This window comes from Oncorhynchus nerka, linkage group LG24 (assembly GCF_034236695.1).
Source record: "Oncorhynchus nerka isolate Pitt River linkage group LG24, Oner_Uvic_2.0, whole genome shotgun sequence".
In the NCBI taxonomy this organism is placed as follows: Eukaryota; Metazoa; Chordata; class Actinopteri; order Salmoniformes; family Salmonidae; genus Oncorhynchus; species Oncorhynchus nerka.
This window is the reverse complement of record NC_088419.1, coordinates 8,886,323-8,902,838: the sequence shown is the minus strand read 5'-3', so window position 1 is coordinate 8,902,838 and position 16,516 is coordinate 8,886,323. Positions and strand designations below refer to the sequence as shown.

General features: G+C 43.5%; 1 protein-coding gene across 1 annotated transcript in view; it reads right to left on the bottom strand.

Moving 5' to 3' along the window:
* Positions 1 to 16,516, bottom strand: part of LOC115107445 (delta-like protein 4) — a 30,742-nt gene that overhangs the window by 13,597 nt on the left and 629 nt on the right. Inside the window, exons 2-8 of the mRNA XM_065008585.1 lie at positions 16,253 to 16,513; positions 15,746 to 15,803; positions 14,318 to 14,581; positions 11,334 to 11,394; positions 10,344 to 10,474; positions 7,710 to 7,879; positions 5,310 to 5,529 (exon numbers count right to left, since the gene is read on the bottom strand). Of these exons, the coding sequence (XP_064864657.1) occupies positions 5,310 to 5,529; positions 7,710 to 7,879; positions 10,344 to 10,474; positions 11,334 to 11,394; positions 14,318 to 14,581; positions 15,746 to 15,803; positions 16,253 to 16,513 (1,165 nt within the window). The remainder of the gene's footprint in view (positions 1 to 5,309; positions 5,530 to 7,709; positions 7,880 to 10,343; positions 10,475 to 11,333; positions 11,395 to 14,317; positions 14,582 to 15,745; positions 15,804 to 16,252; positions 16,514 to 16,516) is intronic.

Sequence of the window (16,516 nt, the reverse complement as noted above, 5' to 3'; positions counted from 1 at the left end):
CTACACCACTACACCACTACATACTACACCACTACACCACTACACACCACACCACTACACACTACACCACTACACCACTACACCACTACACCACTACACCACATACACCACTACATACTACACCACTACACACTACACCACTACACACTACACACTACACCACTACACACTACACCACTACATACTACACCACTACACCACTACATCACTACATACTACACCACTACACCACTACACCAATACACCACTACACCACTACACCACCACTACACCACTACACCACTACACCACTACACACTACACCACTACACCACTACACCACCACATACTACACCACTACACCACTACATCACTACACCACTACACCACTACACCACCACTACACCACTACACCACTACACCACTACATACTACACCACTACACCACTACACCACTACACCACTACATTCTACACCACTACATACTACACCACTACACCACTACACCACTACATACTACACCACTACACCACTACATTCTACACCAATACACCACTACATACTACACCACTACACCACTACATACTACACCACTACACACTACACCAATACACCACTACACCACTACACCACTACATAATACACCACTACATAATACACCACTACACCACTACACCACTACACCACTACACCACTACACCACTACACATTACACCACTACATACTACACCACTACACCACTACACCACTACATACTACACCACTACACACTACACCACTACATACTACACCACTGCACCACTACATACTACACCACTACACACTACATACTACACCACTACACACTACATACTACACCAATACACCACTACATACTACACCACTACACCACTACACACTACACCACTACATACTACACCACTGCACCACTACATACTACACCACTACACACTACATACTACACCACTACACACTACATACTACACCAATACACCACTACATACTACACCACTACATACTACACCACTACACCACTACACCACTACATACTACACCACTACATACTACACCAATACACCACTACATACTACACCACTACACCACTACACACTACACCACTACATACTACACCACTGCACCACTACATACTACACCACTACATACTACACCACTGCACCACTACATACTACACCACTACACACTACATACTACACCAATACACCACTACATACTACACCACTACACCACTACACACTACACCACTACATCACTACATACTACACCACTACACCACTACACCACTACACACTACACCACTACATCACTACATACTACACCAATACACCACTACACCACTACACCACTACACCACTACACCAATACACCACTACACCACTACACCACTACATACTACACCACTACACCACTACATACTACACCACTACACCACTACATCACTACATACTACACCACTACACCACTACACCACTACACCACTACACCACTACACCAGTACCACTACACCAATACACCACTACACCACTACACACTACACCACTACACACTACGTCACTACACACTACACCACTACACCACTACACACTACACCACTACATACTACACCACTACACACTACACCAATACACCACTACACACTACACCACTACACCACTACATACTACACCACTACATAATACACCACTACATACTACACCACTACACCACTACACACTACACCACTACATACTACACCACTACACCACTACACCACTACATACTACACCACTACACCACTACATACTACACCACTACATACTACACCACTACACACTACACCACTACACCACTACATACACTACACCACTACATACTACACCACTACATACTACACCACTACATACTACACCACTACACCACTACATACTACACCAATACACCACTACACCACTACACCACTACACACTACACCACTACACCACTACACCAATACACCACTACACCACTACATACTACACCACTACACCACTACATACTACACACTACACCACTACACCACTACACCACTACACCACTACACCACTACACCACTACATACTACCCACTACACCACTACACACTACACCACTACATACTACACCACTACACCACTACATACTACACCACTACACCACTACACCACTACACCACTACACCACTACATACTACACCACTACATCACTACATACTACACACTACACCACTACACCAATACACCACTACACCACTACATACTACACCACTACACCACTACACCACTACACCAATACAACACTACACCAATACATACGGTACACCACTACACACCACTACACCACTACATACTACACAACTACACCACTACATCACTACATACTACACACTACACCACTACACCAATACACCACTACACCACTACATACTACACACTACACCACTACACCAATACAACACTACACCACTACATACTACACCACTACACCACTACATACTACACCACTACACCACTACACCACTACACCACTACACCACTACACCACTACATACTACACCACTACATACTACACACTACACCACTACACCAATACACCACTACACCACTACATACTACACCACTACACCACTACACCAATACACCACTACATACTACACCAATACACCACTACACCACTACACCACTACACCAATACATTCTACACCACTACATACTACACCACTACACACTACGTCACTACACACTACACACTACACCACTACACACTACACCACTACATACTACACCACTACATCACTACATACTACACTACTACTACACACTACACCATACTACACCACTACACCACTACATACTACACCACTACACCACTACACCACTACACACTACACCACTACACCACTACACCACTACATACTACACCACTACACCACTACACACACTACATACTACACTACACCACTACACCACCACTGCACCACTACATACTACACCACTACACCACTACACACTACACCACTACATACATCACTACATACTACACCACCACTACACCAATACACCACTACACCACTACATACTACACCACTACACCACTACACCAATACACCACTACACCACTACATACTACACCACTACACCACTACATACTACACCACTACACCACTACACCACTACACCACTACACACTACTACACCACTACATTCTACACCACTACACCACTACACCACCACTACACCACTACACCACTACATACACACCACTACACCACTACACCAATACACACATACTACACCACTACACCACTACACCACTACACCACTACACCACTACACCACTACCAACCACTACATTCTACACACTACATACTACACCACTACACACTACATCACTACACACTACACACTACACCACTACACACTACACCACTACATACTACACCACTACACCACTACATCACTACATACTACACACTACACCACTACACCAATACACCACTACACCACTACATACTACACCACTACACACTACATCACTACACACACTACACCACTACACCACTACACCACTACATACTACACCACTACACCACTACACCACTACATACTACACACTACACCATACACACCAATACACCACTACACCACTACATACTACACCACTACACCACTACACCACTACACCACTACACCAATTACTACACCACTACATACTACACCACTACACCACTACACCACTACATACTACATCACTACACCACTACACCACTACATTCTACACCAATACACCACTACACTACACCACTACATACACACCACTACACCACTACACCACTACATCACTACACACTACACCACTACATACTACACCAATACACCACTACACCACTACACCACTACACCACTACATTCTACACCACTACATACTACACCACTACATACTACACCACTACATACTACACCAATACACCACTACATACTACACCACTACACCACTACACCACTACATTCTACACCAATACACCACTACATACTACACCACTACACCACTACACCACTACATACTACACCACTACATCACTACACACTACACCACTACATACTACACCACTACACCACTACACCACTACACCACTACACCACTACATACTACACCAATACACCACTACATACTACACCACTACATACTACACCACTACATTCTACACCAATACACCACTACACACTACACCACTACATACTACACCACTACACCACTACACCACTACATACTACACCAATACACCACTACATACTACACCACTACACCACTACACACTACACCACTACACCAATACACCACACCACCACACCAATACACCACTACACCAATACACCACTACACCAATACACCACTACACCAATACACCATGACACCAATACACCAATACACCCCTACACACTAAGTCACTACACCACTACACCACTACACACTACACCACTACACCAATACACCCCTACACACTACACCACTACACCAATACACCACTACACACTACGTCACTACACCACTACACACTACACCACTACACCAATACACCACTACACACTACACCAATACACCACACCACAACACACTACACCACATCACTACTTCGGATCGAATCCCTGAGCTGACAAGGTAAAAGTCATTCTTCCTCTGAGCAAGGCAGTTAACCCACTGTTCCTCGGGCGCCGAAGACACATTTCAGTTGAAAACATTCAGTTGGACATCTGACTAGGTATCTCCCTCTTTCCCCTGACTTCACACTACACATCTTGAGGCCTCAGTAACCGTTAGATACGAAGTCTCAAGTCTGAATGATTCCGACCGTTCCCTTCATCACTAAACCCATGCACCACAACAAGCATGAGAGTGTCTCTTAAAAAGGTCACCCTGAGCCCAAGCGGATTTAATATTTATCACATTATTTGTCCATTTAACAGTATTTTCCTTCATCCTCTGTTCGAACTATTAGCACAGGCCTGACTGAATGAACAGTATCGGGTGACATTCCTTGAAGCCGACTGGAAGCCATCGTATGTTGACATCCAGCACAATAGACACACAGTTCCCACAGATTCCTGTTGTTCCATAACACTTCCAGACCGCCGGCCCAAGAGGAATTCAGGGTAAGGGAAGAAGGGGAGGGGGGGAGAAGAGAGGGGAGAGGGGAGAGAGATAGTAGTTCCATCACACACTTCCAACCTGCCTGAGGATTTCAGGGGAAGAGAAGAAGAGGAGGAGGGGGGAAGAAGAGGAGGAGAGGGGGGGGGGGGGGGGGGAGAGGCCGTAGCATACCGTTGGCGCAGGGAAGAGATGTGCACTTGTCCACTCTCTTCTCACAGTTGAGTCCTGTGTATCCGGGAGGACACTCGCAGATGTAGCTATGCCCGTTGTCCTTCTGATGGCACTGTCCGCTGTGGAAGCAGGGGGAGTCGGCACAAGTCAGCAGGCTGTGTTCACAGTGAGAACCCTCGAATCCCTGCGGACACGAACACCTGTAGCCAACATCCAGGTTCTATAAAAGGGAGACAGTTAAGATCTAAAGGTCAAGACAGATTGGATTACAGTCGTTTCTAAAAAATGCAGTCATTCCCCCTTCCTCTCACGTCACTTATGACAATAACTCTGCCCCTTTAAGGGTATTTAAAGGAACATTTAACTCTGCCCCTTTAAGGGTATTTAAAGGAACATTTAACTCTGCCCCTTTAATTGTCCCTTTAAGGGTATTTAAAGGAACATTTAACTCTGCCCCTTTAAGGGTATTTAAAGGAACATTAACTCTGCCCCTTTAAGGGTATTTAAAGGAACATTTAACTCTGCCCCTTTAAGGGTATTTAAAGGAACATTTAACTCTGCCCATTTAAGGGTATTTAAAGGAACATTTAACTCTGCCCCTTTAATTGTCCCTTTAAGGGTATTTAAAGGAACATTCAACTCTGCCCCTTTAAGGGTATTTAAAGGAACATTCAACTCTGCCCCTTTAAGGGTATTTAAAGGAACATTTAACTCTGCCCCTTTAAGGGTATTTAAAGGAACATTTAACTCTGCCCATTTAAGGGTATTTAAAGGAACATTTAACTCTGCCCCTTTAAGGGTATTTAAAGGAACATTTAACTCTGCACCTTTAATTGTCCCTTTCAGGGTATTTAGTGAACCACCTTGGTCCAGGCAGTGTAGTTATAACCTGGTACCTTTAAAGTACATAACATGACCAAAAGCATGTCGACCCCTGCTCGTCTAAACATCTCATTCCAAATTATTGAGCATCAATATGGTCCCTGCTTTTGCAGCTATAACAGCCTCCACTCTTCTGGGAAGGCTTTTCCACTAGATGTTGGAACATTGCTACGGGGACTTACTTCCATTCACCCACAAGAGCATTAGTGAGGTCGGGCACCGATGTTGTGCCATTAGGTCTGGCTCGCAGTCTGGCTTCCAATTAATCCCAAAGGTGTTTGATGGGGTTGAGGTCAGGGCTCTGTGCGGACCAGTCAAATTCATCCACACCGATCTCGACAAACCATTTCTGTATGGACCTCGCGTTGTGCACGGGGGCATTGTCAAACTGAAACAGGAAAGGGCCTTCTCCAAACTGTTGCCACAAAGTTGGAAGCACAGAATCGTCTAGAATGTAATCGTATCCTATGACGGCGCCACGTTGAAAGTCACTGACCTCTTCAGAAAGGCCATTCTAGTGACAATGTTTGTCTATGGAGATTGCATGGCTGTGTGATCGAATGAAATAGCTGAATCCAGTCATTTGAAGGGGTGTCCACATACTTTGTATGTATATAGTGTACCCTTCCGCTCATCAGTTCTGACAATATTGCCACTTCTAGCCTGGGCATTTAGTGACTTGTAGGGGGCCATCTTAACGGTCGTTCCTGCAGGCATTGTCCGCGGTCATCTAGTGCTTACTAACTTACTGTGCAGAGTCCTCCGTTCCTCCACGGTGCTGTCCCTTCTAACATGTCTATCTAACCCCTTCCTCCACGGTGCTGTCCCTTCTAACATGTCTATCTAACCCCTTCCTCCACGGTGCTGTCCCTTCTAACATGTCTATCTAACCCCTTCCTCCACGGTGCTGTCCCTTCTAACATGTCTATCTAACCCCTTCCTCCACGGTGCTGTCCCTTCCAACATATCTATCTAACCCCTTCCTCCATGGTGCTGTCCCTTCCAACATATCTATCTAACCCCTTCCTCCACGGTGCTGTCCCTTCTAACATGTCTATCTAACCCCTTCCTCCACAGTGCTGTCCCTTCTAACATATCTATCTAACCCCTTCCTCCACGGTGCTGTCTCTCTAACCCCTTCCTCCACGGTGCTGTCCCTTCTAACATGTCTATCTAACCCCTTCCTCCACAGTGCTGTCCCTTCTAACATATCTATCTAACCCCTTCCTCCACGGTGCTGTCTCTCTAACCCCTTCCTCCACGGTGCTGTCCCTTCCAACATATCTATCTAACCCCTTCCTCCACGGTGCTGTCCCTTCTAACATGTCTATCTAACCCCTTCCTCCACGGTGCTGTCCCTTCTAACATATCTATCTAACCCCTTCCTCCACGGTGCTGTCCCTTCTAACATGTCTATCTAACCCCTTCCTCCACGGTGCTGTCCCTTCTAACATGTCTATCTAACCCCTTCCTCCACGGTGATGTCCCTTCTAACATGTCTATCTAACCACTGCTTACCGTGCAGAGTCCTCCGTTCCTGCAGGGGTCGCTGTCACACTCCTGCAGCTCCAGCTCACAGTTGACCCCAGTGAACCCAGGGGGACAGGTACAGGTATAGCTGCCTTGACCCGTGTTCATGCAGGTCGCCCCGTTCACACACGGCCGGTGGTGCGTGCAGAAGTTCAGATCTGAGAGGGAGCAGAGAGGTCAAAGGTCAAATATAAAGGTCAAATATAAGGTCATATACTGTACATGTATCGTGGGGTTAAATCATTTGACACCCATGATAAGGATGAGTTATATTGCATGCTGGGAATAGAGCACAACTTTATTTTACTTCAGGGGTCTCAATCATTTTCACGTCTAACTTTTGAGGAAAAAAGATTTACTTGTTAATCAAAATCACTTTCTCTGAGCAATTGTATTATTATAAAACAATATAATTTCCCCCCTAAAACATGTGTATGTAAGGTCAACATAACTTCCTGTATGTAAGGTCAACATAACTTCCTGTATGTAAGGTCAACATAACTTCCTGTATGTAAGGTCAACATAACTTCCTGTATGTAAGGTCAACATAACTTCCTGTATGTAAGGTCAACATAACTTCCTGTATGTAAGGTCAACATAACTTCCTGTATGTAAGGTCAACATAACTTCCTGTGTGTAAGGTCAACATAACGTCCTGTGTGTAAGGTCAACATAACTTCCTGTATGTAAGGTCAACATAACTTCCTGTATGTAAGGTCAACATAACTTCCTGTATGTAAGGTCAACATAACGTCCTGTGTGTAAGGTCAACATAACTTCCTGTATGTAAGGTCAACATAACTTCCTGTATGTAAGGTCAACATAACTTCCTGTATGTAAGGTCAACATAACTTCCTGTATGTAAGGTCAACATAACTTCCTGTGTGTAAGGTCAACATAACTTCCTGTATGTAAGGTCAACATAACTTCCTGTATGTAAGGTCAACATAACGTCCTGTATGTAAGGTCAACATAACTTCCTGTATGTAAGGTCAACATAACTTCCTGTATGTAAGGTCAACATAACGTCCTGTATGTAAGGTCAACATAACGTCCTGTGTGTAAGGTCAACATAACGTCCTGTGTGTAAGGTCAACATAACTTCCCGTGTGTAAGGTCAACATAACTTCCCGTGTGTAAGGTCAACATAACGTCCTGTGTGTAAGGTCAACATAACTTCCTGTATATAAGGTCAACATAACGTCCTATAAGGTCAACATAATGTCCTATAAGTTCAACATAACATCCTATAAGGTCAACATAACATCCTATAAGGTCAACATAATGTCCTATAAGGTCAACATAACGTCCTGTATATAAGGTCAACATAACGTCCTGTATGTAAGGTCAACATAACGTCCTGTGTGTAAGGTCAACATAACGTCCTGTGTGTAAGGTCAACATAACTTCCTGTATGTAAGGTCAACATAACTTCCTGTGTGTAAGGTCAACATAACTGCCTGTATGTAAGGTCAACATAACTTCCTGTATGTAAGGTCAACATAACTTCCTGTGTGTAAGGTCAACATAACTTCCTGTATGTAAGGTCAACATAACTTCCTGTGTGTAAGGTCAACATAACGTCCTGTGTGTAAGGTCAACATAACTTCCTGTAACATAACATCCTATAAGGTCAACATAACATCCTGGTCAAGATGTAAGGTCAACATAACGTCCTGTGTGTAAGGTCAACATAACTTCCTGTGTGTAAGGTCAACATAACTTCCTGTATGTAAGGTCAACATAACGACCTGTATGTAAGGTCAACATAACGACCTGTATGTAAGGTCAACATAACTTCCTGTATGTAAGGTCAACATAACTTCCTGAATGTAAGGTCAACATAACTTCCTGTATGTAAGGTCAACATAACTTCCTGAATGTAAGGTCAACATAACATCCTGTATGTAAGGTCAACATAACTTCCTGTATGTAAGGTCAACATAACTTCCTGTATGTAAGGTCAACATAACGTCCTGTATGTAAGGTCAACATAACTTCCTGTATGTAAGGTCAACATAACTTCCTGTATGTAAGGTCAACATAACTTCCTGTATGTAAGGTCAACATAACTTCCTGTATGTAAGGTCAACATAACTTCCTGTATGTAAGGTCAACATAACTTCCTGTATGTAAGGTCAACATAACTTCCTGTATGTAAGGTCAACATAACTTCCTGTATGTAAGGTCAACATAACTTCCTGTATGTAAGGTCAACATAACTTCCTGTATTTAAGGTCAACATAACTTCCTGTATGTAAGGTCAACATAACTTCCTGTATGTAAGGTCAACATACCTTCCTGTATGTAAGGTCAACATAACTTCCTGTATGTAAGGTAAACTACTAAGTCAAACAGATTAGTCAACTAAGATATTTTCTTCTCATAGAAAAAAGTGTATAGGAACATCCTGATGAGCTCACCAGTGATAATGGATTAACATAAGAACAGCTGATAGATCATGTTGACGTACAGATTCATGTCAACGTCTTCTCTGTTTTTGGGGGATTCTTTTAGGGTCAGTATTTGAATGGAAAACATAATTTATTCCCCCTTTTCTGATATGTTTCAGTCAGATTTCTCTGTGCAACTACGATGGTGATGATGAAGATGTGTTCTTGCCTTGGTCACAGAAGAGCCCTCCCCAGCCCTCTTTACAGTTACACTGCCAAGGCTGTTGGCAGGTGCCATGTTTACACGCTGGGTACTTCTTACACTCATCACAGAACAGACCCTGCCAACCTTCTCTGCACCTGGAGACACAGGAGAGGTAATGTACCATTAAACACTCTGCAATTCAGGTAAATGTTCCTTCATTAGTACCATACCTTTATTTATACATAATTTATTCACTGACTGATTGGTAAATTAAATTGATAGGTTTATTTGTTAATTGTTTGATTCAACCAACCACGTTGTCACATGCAATAACAACCAATCACCTACAGTATCCCTCTAAGACAGAGTGCAGAACACTTGACTATAGTTTTATGACTACAAGGACCAATTGTATGCATGTTCCCTTACTGCAGAAACCCCTCGATACAAATGTTCAAATGGAGTCAATTATTCTACTCTAGACTTTGTGTGAACAGCATACTTATAGTTCTGACCAAAATCTTGAGAGAGAAGAGAGAAAGAAAGAGAGGAGAAAGAGAGAAAGAAAGTGTGAGAAAGAGAGAAAGAAAGAGAGTGAGAAAGAGAGAAAGAGAGAGAGAAAGAGAGAGAGAGAGAAAAGAGAGAGAAAGAGAGAGAGAAAGAGAAGAGGAGAAAGAGAGAGGAGAGAGAGGGAAGAAAGAGAGAGGAGAAAGAGAGAGGAGAGAGAGAGAGGACAAAGAAAGAAAGAAAGAGAGAGGAGAAAGAGAGAGGAGAAAGAGAGAGGAGAAAGAGTTGGCTGCTTTGATCTTCAGCTTTGAAAAATAGATTGCTTCCTGCTGAACAGTTGACATCACATGGAATATACATGTTGGACCAATTTAGAGAAATATTGAAATACTGTCTCCACACACACACACACACACACACACACACACACACACACACACACACACACACACACACACACACACACACACACACACATATATATTTTATAATTTCTATATTACTTACACACACTCGCCAGGTCTGGAGCAGTTTCCGTTTCCTTCACTGCATCCCACGAGGCAGATGGCTGTAACACACACGCACCAATAGATATCCAGGGGTTATCTATAGTGTAACACACACGCACCAATATCCAGGGGTTATCTATAGTGTAACACACACGCACCAATAGATATCCAGGGGTTATCTATAGTGTAACACACACGCACCAATAGATATCCAGGGGTTATCTATAGTGTAACACACACGCACCAATAGATATCCAGGGGTTATCTAATAGATATATCCAGGGGTTATCTATAGTGTAACACACACGCACCAATAGATATCCATCTATAGGGGTTATCCAGGGTTATCTAGTGTAACACACACGCACCAATAGATATCCAGGGGTTATCTATAGTGTAACACACACGCACCAATAGATATCCAGGGGTTATCTATAGTGTAACACACACGCACCAATAGATATCCAGGGGTTATCTATAGTGTAACACACACGCACCAATAGATATCCAGGGGTTATCTATAGTGTAACACACACGCACCAATAGATATCCAGGGGTTATCTATAGTGTAACACACACGCACCAATAGATATCCAGGGGTTATCTATAGTGTAACACACACGCACCAATAGATATCCAGGGGTTATCTATAGTGTAACACACACGCACCAATAGACATCCAGGGGTTATCTATAGTGTAACACACACACACCAATAGATATCCAGGGGTTATCTATAGTGTAACACACACGCACCAATATATATCCAGGGGTTATCTATAGTGTAACACACACGCACCACTAGACACGCATCAAACGTTATTCATACAGTGGACCTTGGACATAAATCAATCTGACTACATTATGTGCATCTAAGCCACAGTCACGATAGGCAAAGCTATCATTACAGTAACTCATGTACATCAAAACAGCTGCAATTTCAAGGATATTATAGCCTACTGATGCAAATTATGGACTTCTGAACATGAGCCTACATCGTGAAATATGCTATAATAAAACGACGCTATTATAGGCATCATGCGTTCTAAACGCTTAATTATTACCTGGGTGGCTCGAGCCCTGCATGCTGAGTGGCTGGACAGCCATAGTATATCAGACCTTACGACAAAACATGTATTTTTACGGCTCTAATTACGTTGCCAATCCGTTGTATAATATCAATAAGGCACTTCAACGGGGTTCGTGGTATATGTCCAATATACCACGGCTAAGGGCTGTGTCCAGGCACTCCGTTCAGCAGTGGTATATTGGACATATATCACACCTCAGGCTACTTAAGCATCTCCATCATAACATCTATTCATTTCAGCCACAATGCTGCTTCTTCAAAGGGCAGACAGACACAAACTCCAACTGAACCTGTCACACCACCCAACTGCTACAGCGGGACCATGAGGAAGCTGGGTAATTTACGGTTTGTAATGTCTTGTGTTCTAGATGGGCATCTCTCTCTCTCTCTCTCTCTCTCTCTCTCTGTGCGACACCGATTCCGGTTTGATAGGCTGGCGACCGCCGGTAACCGGCCGGGTTAGTCCGCGCGAACCATACTTGCAGCTGCTATGCGGCCCGCGAGCCCCCAACAATAGGGAGACTACGATTTCAGTGGCGCGTGGCGGATAATAACGTTGGGATTAACCCCGGCGCGTGCTGCTGCAGCCCGTGTTCTGCCAGTGACTTTCAAACTGCCCGGGATTAAATTACCAGGAACGCGCTCTACTTCCAGGTAGTCGTAGTATAGAAATACAAACTCCACTCTAAATGTATGAGTTCGTTCCGTTTCTGTTCTGTCCAAAACATGGAGAAGAGAACTAGCGTTTGTTTTTATGCTCATTGTGTAGTGCACTAGTACCTATGTCTTAAGCATATAGTGGGTTTTGTACAACTGTGCTGCTTGTCCTGATATTCAGCAAACAGCCCCTCTCTAACAGCATCTCTTGGTTCCCTAGGGCTGTTGCTTGTCCTTATATTCAGCAAACAGCCCCTCTCTAACAGCATCTCTTGGTTCCCTAGGGCTGTTGCTTGTCCTTATATTCAGCAAACAGCCCCTCTCTAACAGCATCTCTTGGTTCCCTAGGGCTGTTGCTTGTCCTGATATTCAGCAAACAGCCCCTCTCTAACAGCATCTCTTGGTTCCCTAGGGCTGTTGCTTGTCCTGATATTCAACAAACAGCCCCTCTCTAACAGCATCTCTTGGTTCCCTAGGGCCTCTACACACAAGGCTGACTCCTTCTCATACACTTACTATACATGCTGTAGTCCTACAGAGATGACCTCTTAGACCAATGTAGCAAACATGTGCTCATCTCCACACGGTTATTTATGTGGCCCTTTTTACGTGTAAATGGAAACTTCCTGCGCCATAAAGGCCCAGGCCTCTCAGCAGAGTACGCAGTAGGTTAACATGCAGGTATTCTCATTCTGTCTATTTATCCCTCTATCGCTCACAGGACCAGTACATCAGGACAAGCTTCCAACTAAACCCTGAGAGACTGTGGCATCCATCCCGCCGCTGCCACCAGTGTAGCGATTGAGGAAAACCAAATCAATTCAGCCTTGAACCAGTGACCCTACAGCTGTTACGAGTACCAACTGCTGTGCCATTTAACAACCAAACCTCTCTGCAGAGGGCCACAGACTACCTATATACAAGTAAACCACAGCTACTGTACACCTTTCACTCGCTTTCTGAATACGATGTACCAACAAGCTTGGGGAAAACTAAAAGCACAGCGATACTCATGGAAGAAACAGCTAAAGTGCATCAAAAACGATGACCAAGCTTGCTAGAAGGAAAAAACACTGGCCTATAGTAAAGGCCTGTAATCATTGAAGAAGTTGTGATTGTATATCCAACATATTGGTCAAAGACAAGTGTGACATGGACTCTGATAAGCCAGTGGGGTTGAGTTGTGTTTGTTTTTTGCGGGGTTCGATAACGGTTGGTTTCTCTCGGGTTGCTTACGTTCTTCGCAGTATTCCCCCTTCCAGCCGGGCAGACAGGACAACTGGCCATCGCGGTCGCAGGTGTAGTGGCCAAAACGGTCGTCCCTTGGCGTGCATATTTTGGAACAACTTTCTCCGTAGTAATTGTCATTGCAGATGAAGCGGTAAGAATACCTTAACTCCGTCTGTCGGACGCTCTGAACATCCAGAGACCAGGCGGCCCCTACGCCCAGCTGTCTCTGGATGGAAAAGGAACTAATCAACATCTCTGGGTTGCTGGTGTCTGGAAGGGAAGAAGAGAGAGAGAGAGATAGAAAGGAAGAGGGAGAGAGAGAGAGACAGGAGAGAGACAGAGAGAGAGAGAGAGAGGAAGAGAGAGAGAGAGGAAGAGAGAGAAAGAGAAAGGAAAAGAGAGAGAGGAGAGAGAGTGAGAGAAAATGCATTAGTTACATCAATCAATAAATTACTTTTTAGTTGTCACAACGTGCTTTTTACAGTAACACAGCCTAGGCGCCAAAGTGAGATCCAAAAGGAACGAGTCTGTTTTCTCACAGCCATGTTGGAAAAGTAGCCTTCTGTGTTACAATCAAATTCCACATACATTGTCTAACTGGGTCTAATGATGCCTGTTACATTATTCTCTATAATACATTGTCTAACTGGGTCTAATGATGCCTGTTACATTATTCTCTATAATACATTGTCTAACTGGGTCTAATGATGCCTGTTACATTATTCTCTATAATACATTGTCTAACTGGTTCTAATGATGCCTGCTACATTATTCTCTATAATCCATTGTTCTCCTATCATTCAATATATTCTATCTCGTGCCATATCTCATATCATACGATTGAAATATCCTAGACCTATTTCGATGTGAAATATCATGCATGCTCCGTTCACTGGGCTTGGTTTGGATATGTACCCGCGGCCCTACAGCCTGCCTTTACACAGATCAGATGGCTTCTTATCAAATCTCAGAACAAAACCATAATGGTTTTAGATGGACAATAAACTGAGATTAAAATGTCCTCTTCCTTTCTGTCAGCAAAAAAAAACCTTCCCAGGCTGCTTCCAATGGGCGGAACAGAGCAAGGTGTAAAATACAGGAAGATGCCTTGGCAGCCTCTGTGTGTTCTCACCAAAGCCCTCAACTCGTTCCCACGCCAGAAATACACCGCAGGAAGTCACATTGTGTTGGAGCACAAGAATGAAAAAGGTGTTTTGAAGCTGAGCAACAAAGGGTTGCATAAAGGAGTAGAAATTTGAGAGAAAAAAAATATAGGGAACAATTAACAGTAAGGGGAATGGATCAATGATAGTGAGAAGATACTCATTATGGATAAAGGTTTGACATTTAAAAAAGTGCTTTAGTTATAGAGGGACTATTTGTGAAATGTGGTAGAAAGGTCGCCCTCTTGCGGCGTTGAATAGATCGACTTACCAACAGGTAGATCTGTTGAAGGTGAATACCAGGCTTCAATTATCAAAGAAAACGATCCCTAAGGACAGAACGCATTCAGTCATTAGAAAATATAATTCAAAATCCAGTTCGTACAGGCAATATAATTACATTTGACAATATCACACTTTATCACAGCTAGAATTGAGCGTAATTTAAAAACGAACTGTCTGTTTATGCATGGCTATATAATTTAGGATTGTAAAATTTGCATCGAGGCAAACATGTTATAGTAGGTTATACCGCCGTGCGGTGCATTTAGAAATAAACAACGTCGTGTGTTGTGTGTCAATCCTCTCGCTGTGTGTGTTTGGTTATACACACAGCATTACCTAATGATGGCTTATCTCATTACTCACCAATAACTGGTGCGCTTTCTTTCTCTCCAAACCAATCACAACCCGCCTGCTTCACAACACAACAACACTGACCTTGGCATGGTATACATTCAACTAATAATATGGACTGCATCTAGACTGTCTGTCTTACCGGCCATCCGAAGTTGAACGGTAGTCGGATGGGTCTACTGAAAGCTCCCCCGTCCATGGCGCTAAAGGAGTTGGTCCCTAGCACCGGTGTCAAGGCATTTCCAAAGATACAGTCACCTGGCGACACGACCGCCTGGTAGTTCTTAAGACAAACACGAAAGAAAGTCCTGCAGTTGAGCCTGCACGAGTTGCCATTCTCCAGCAATCCTTTGCTGTTTTTAAATTCATGTAGATCGATCTCAAAAACACCGGATCCAAATACCTA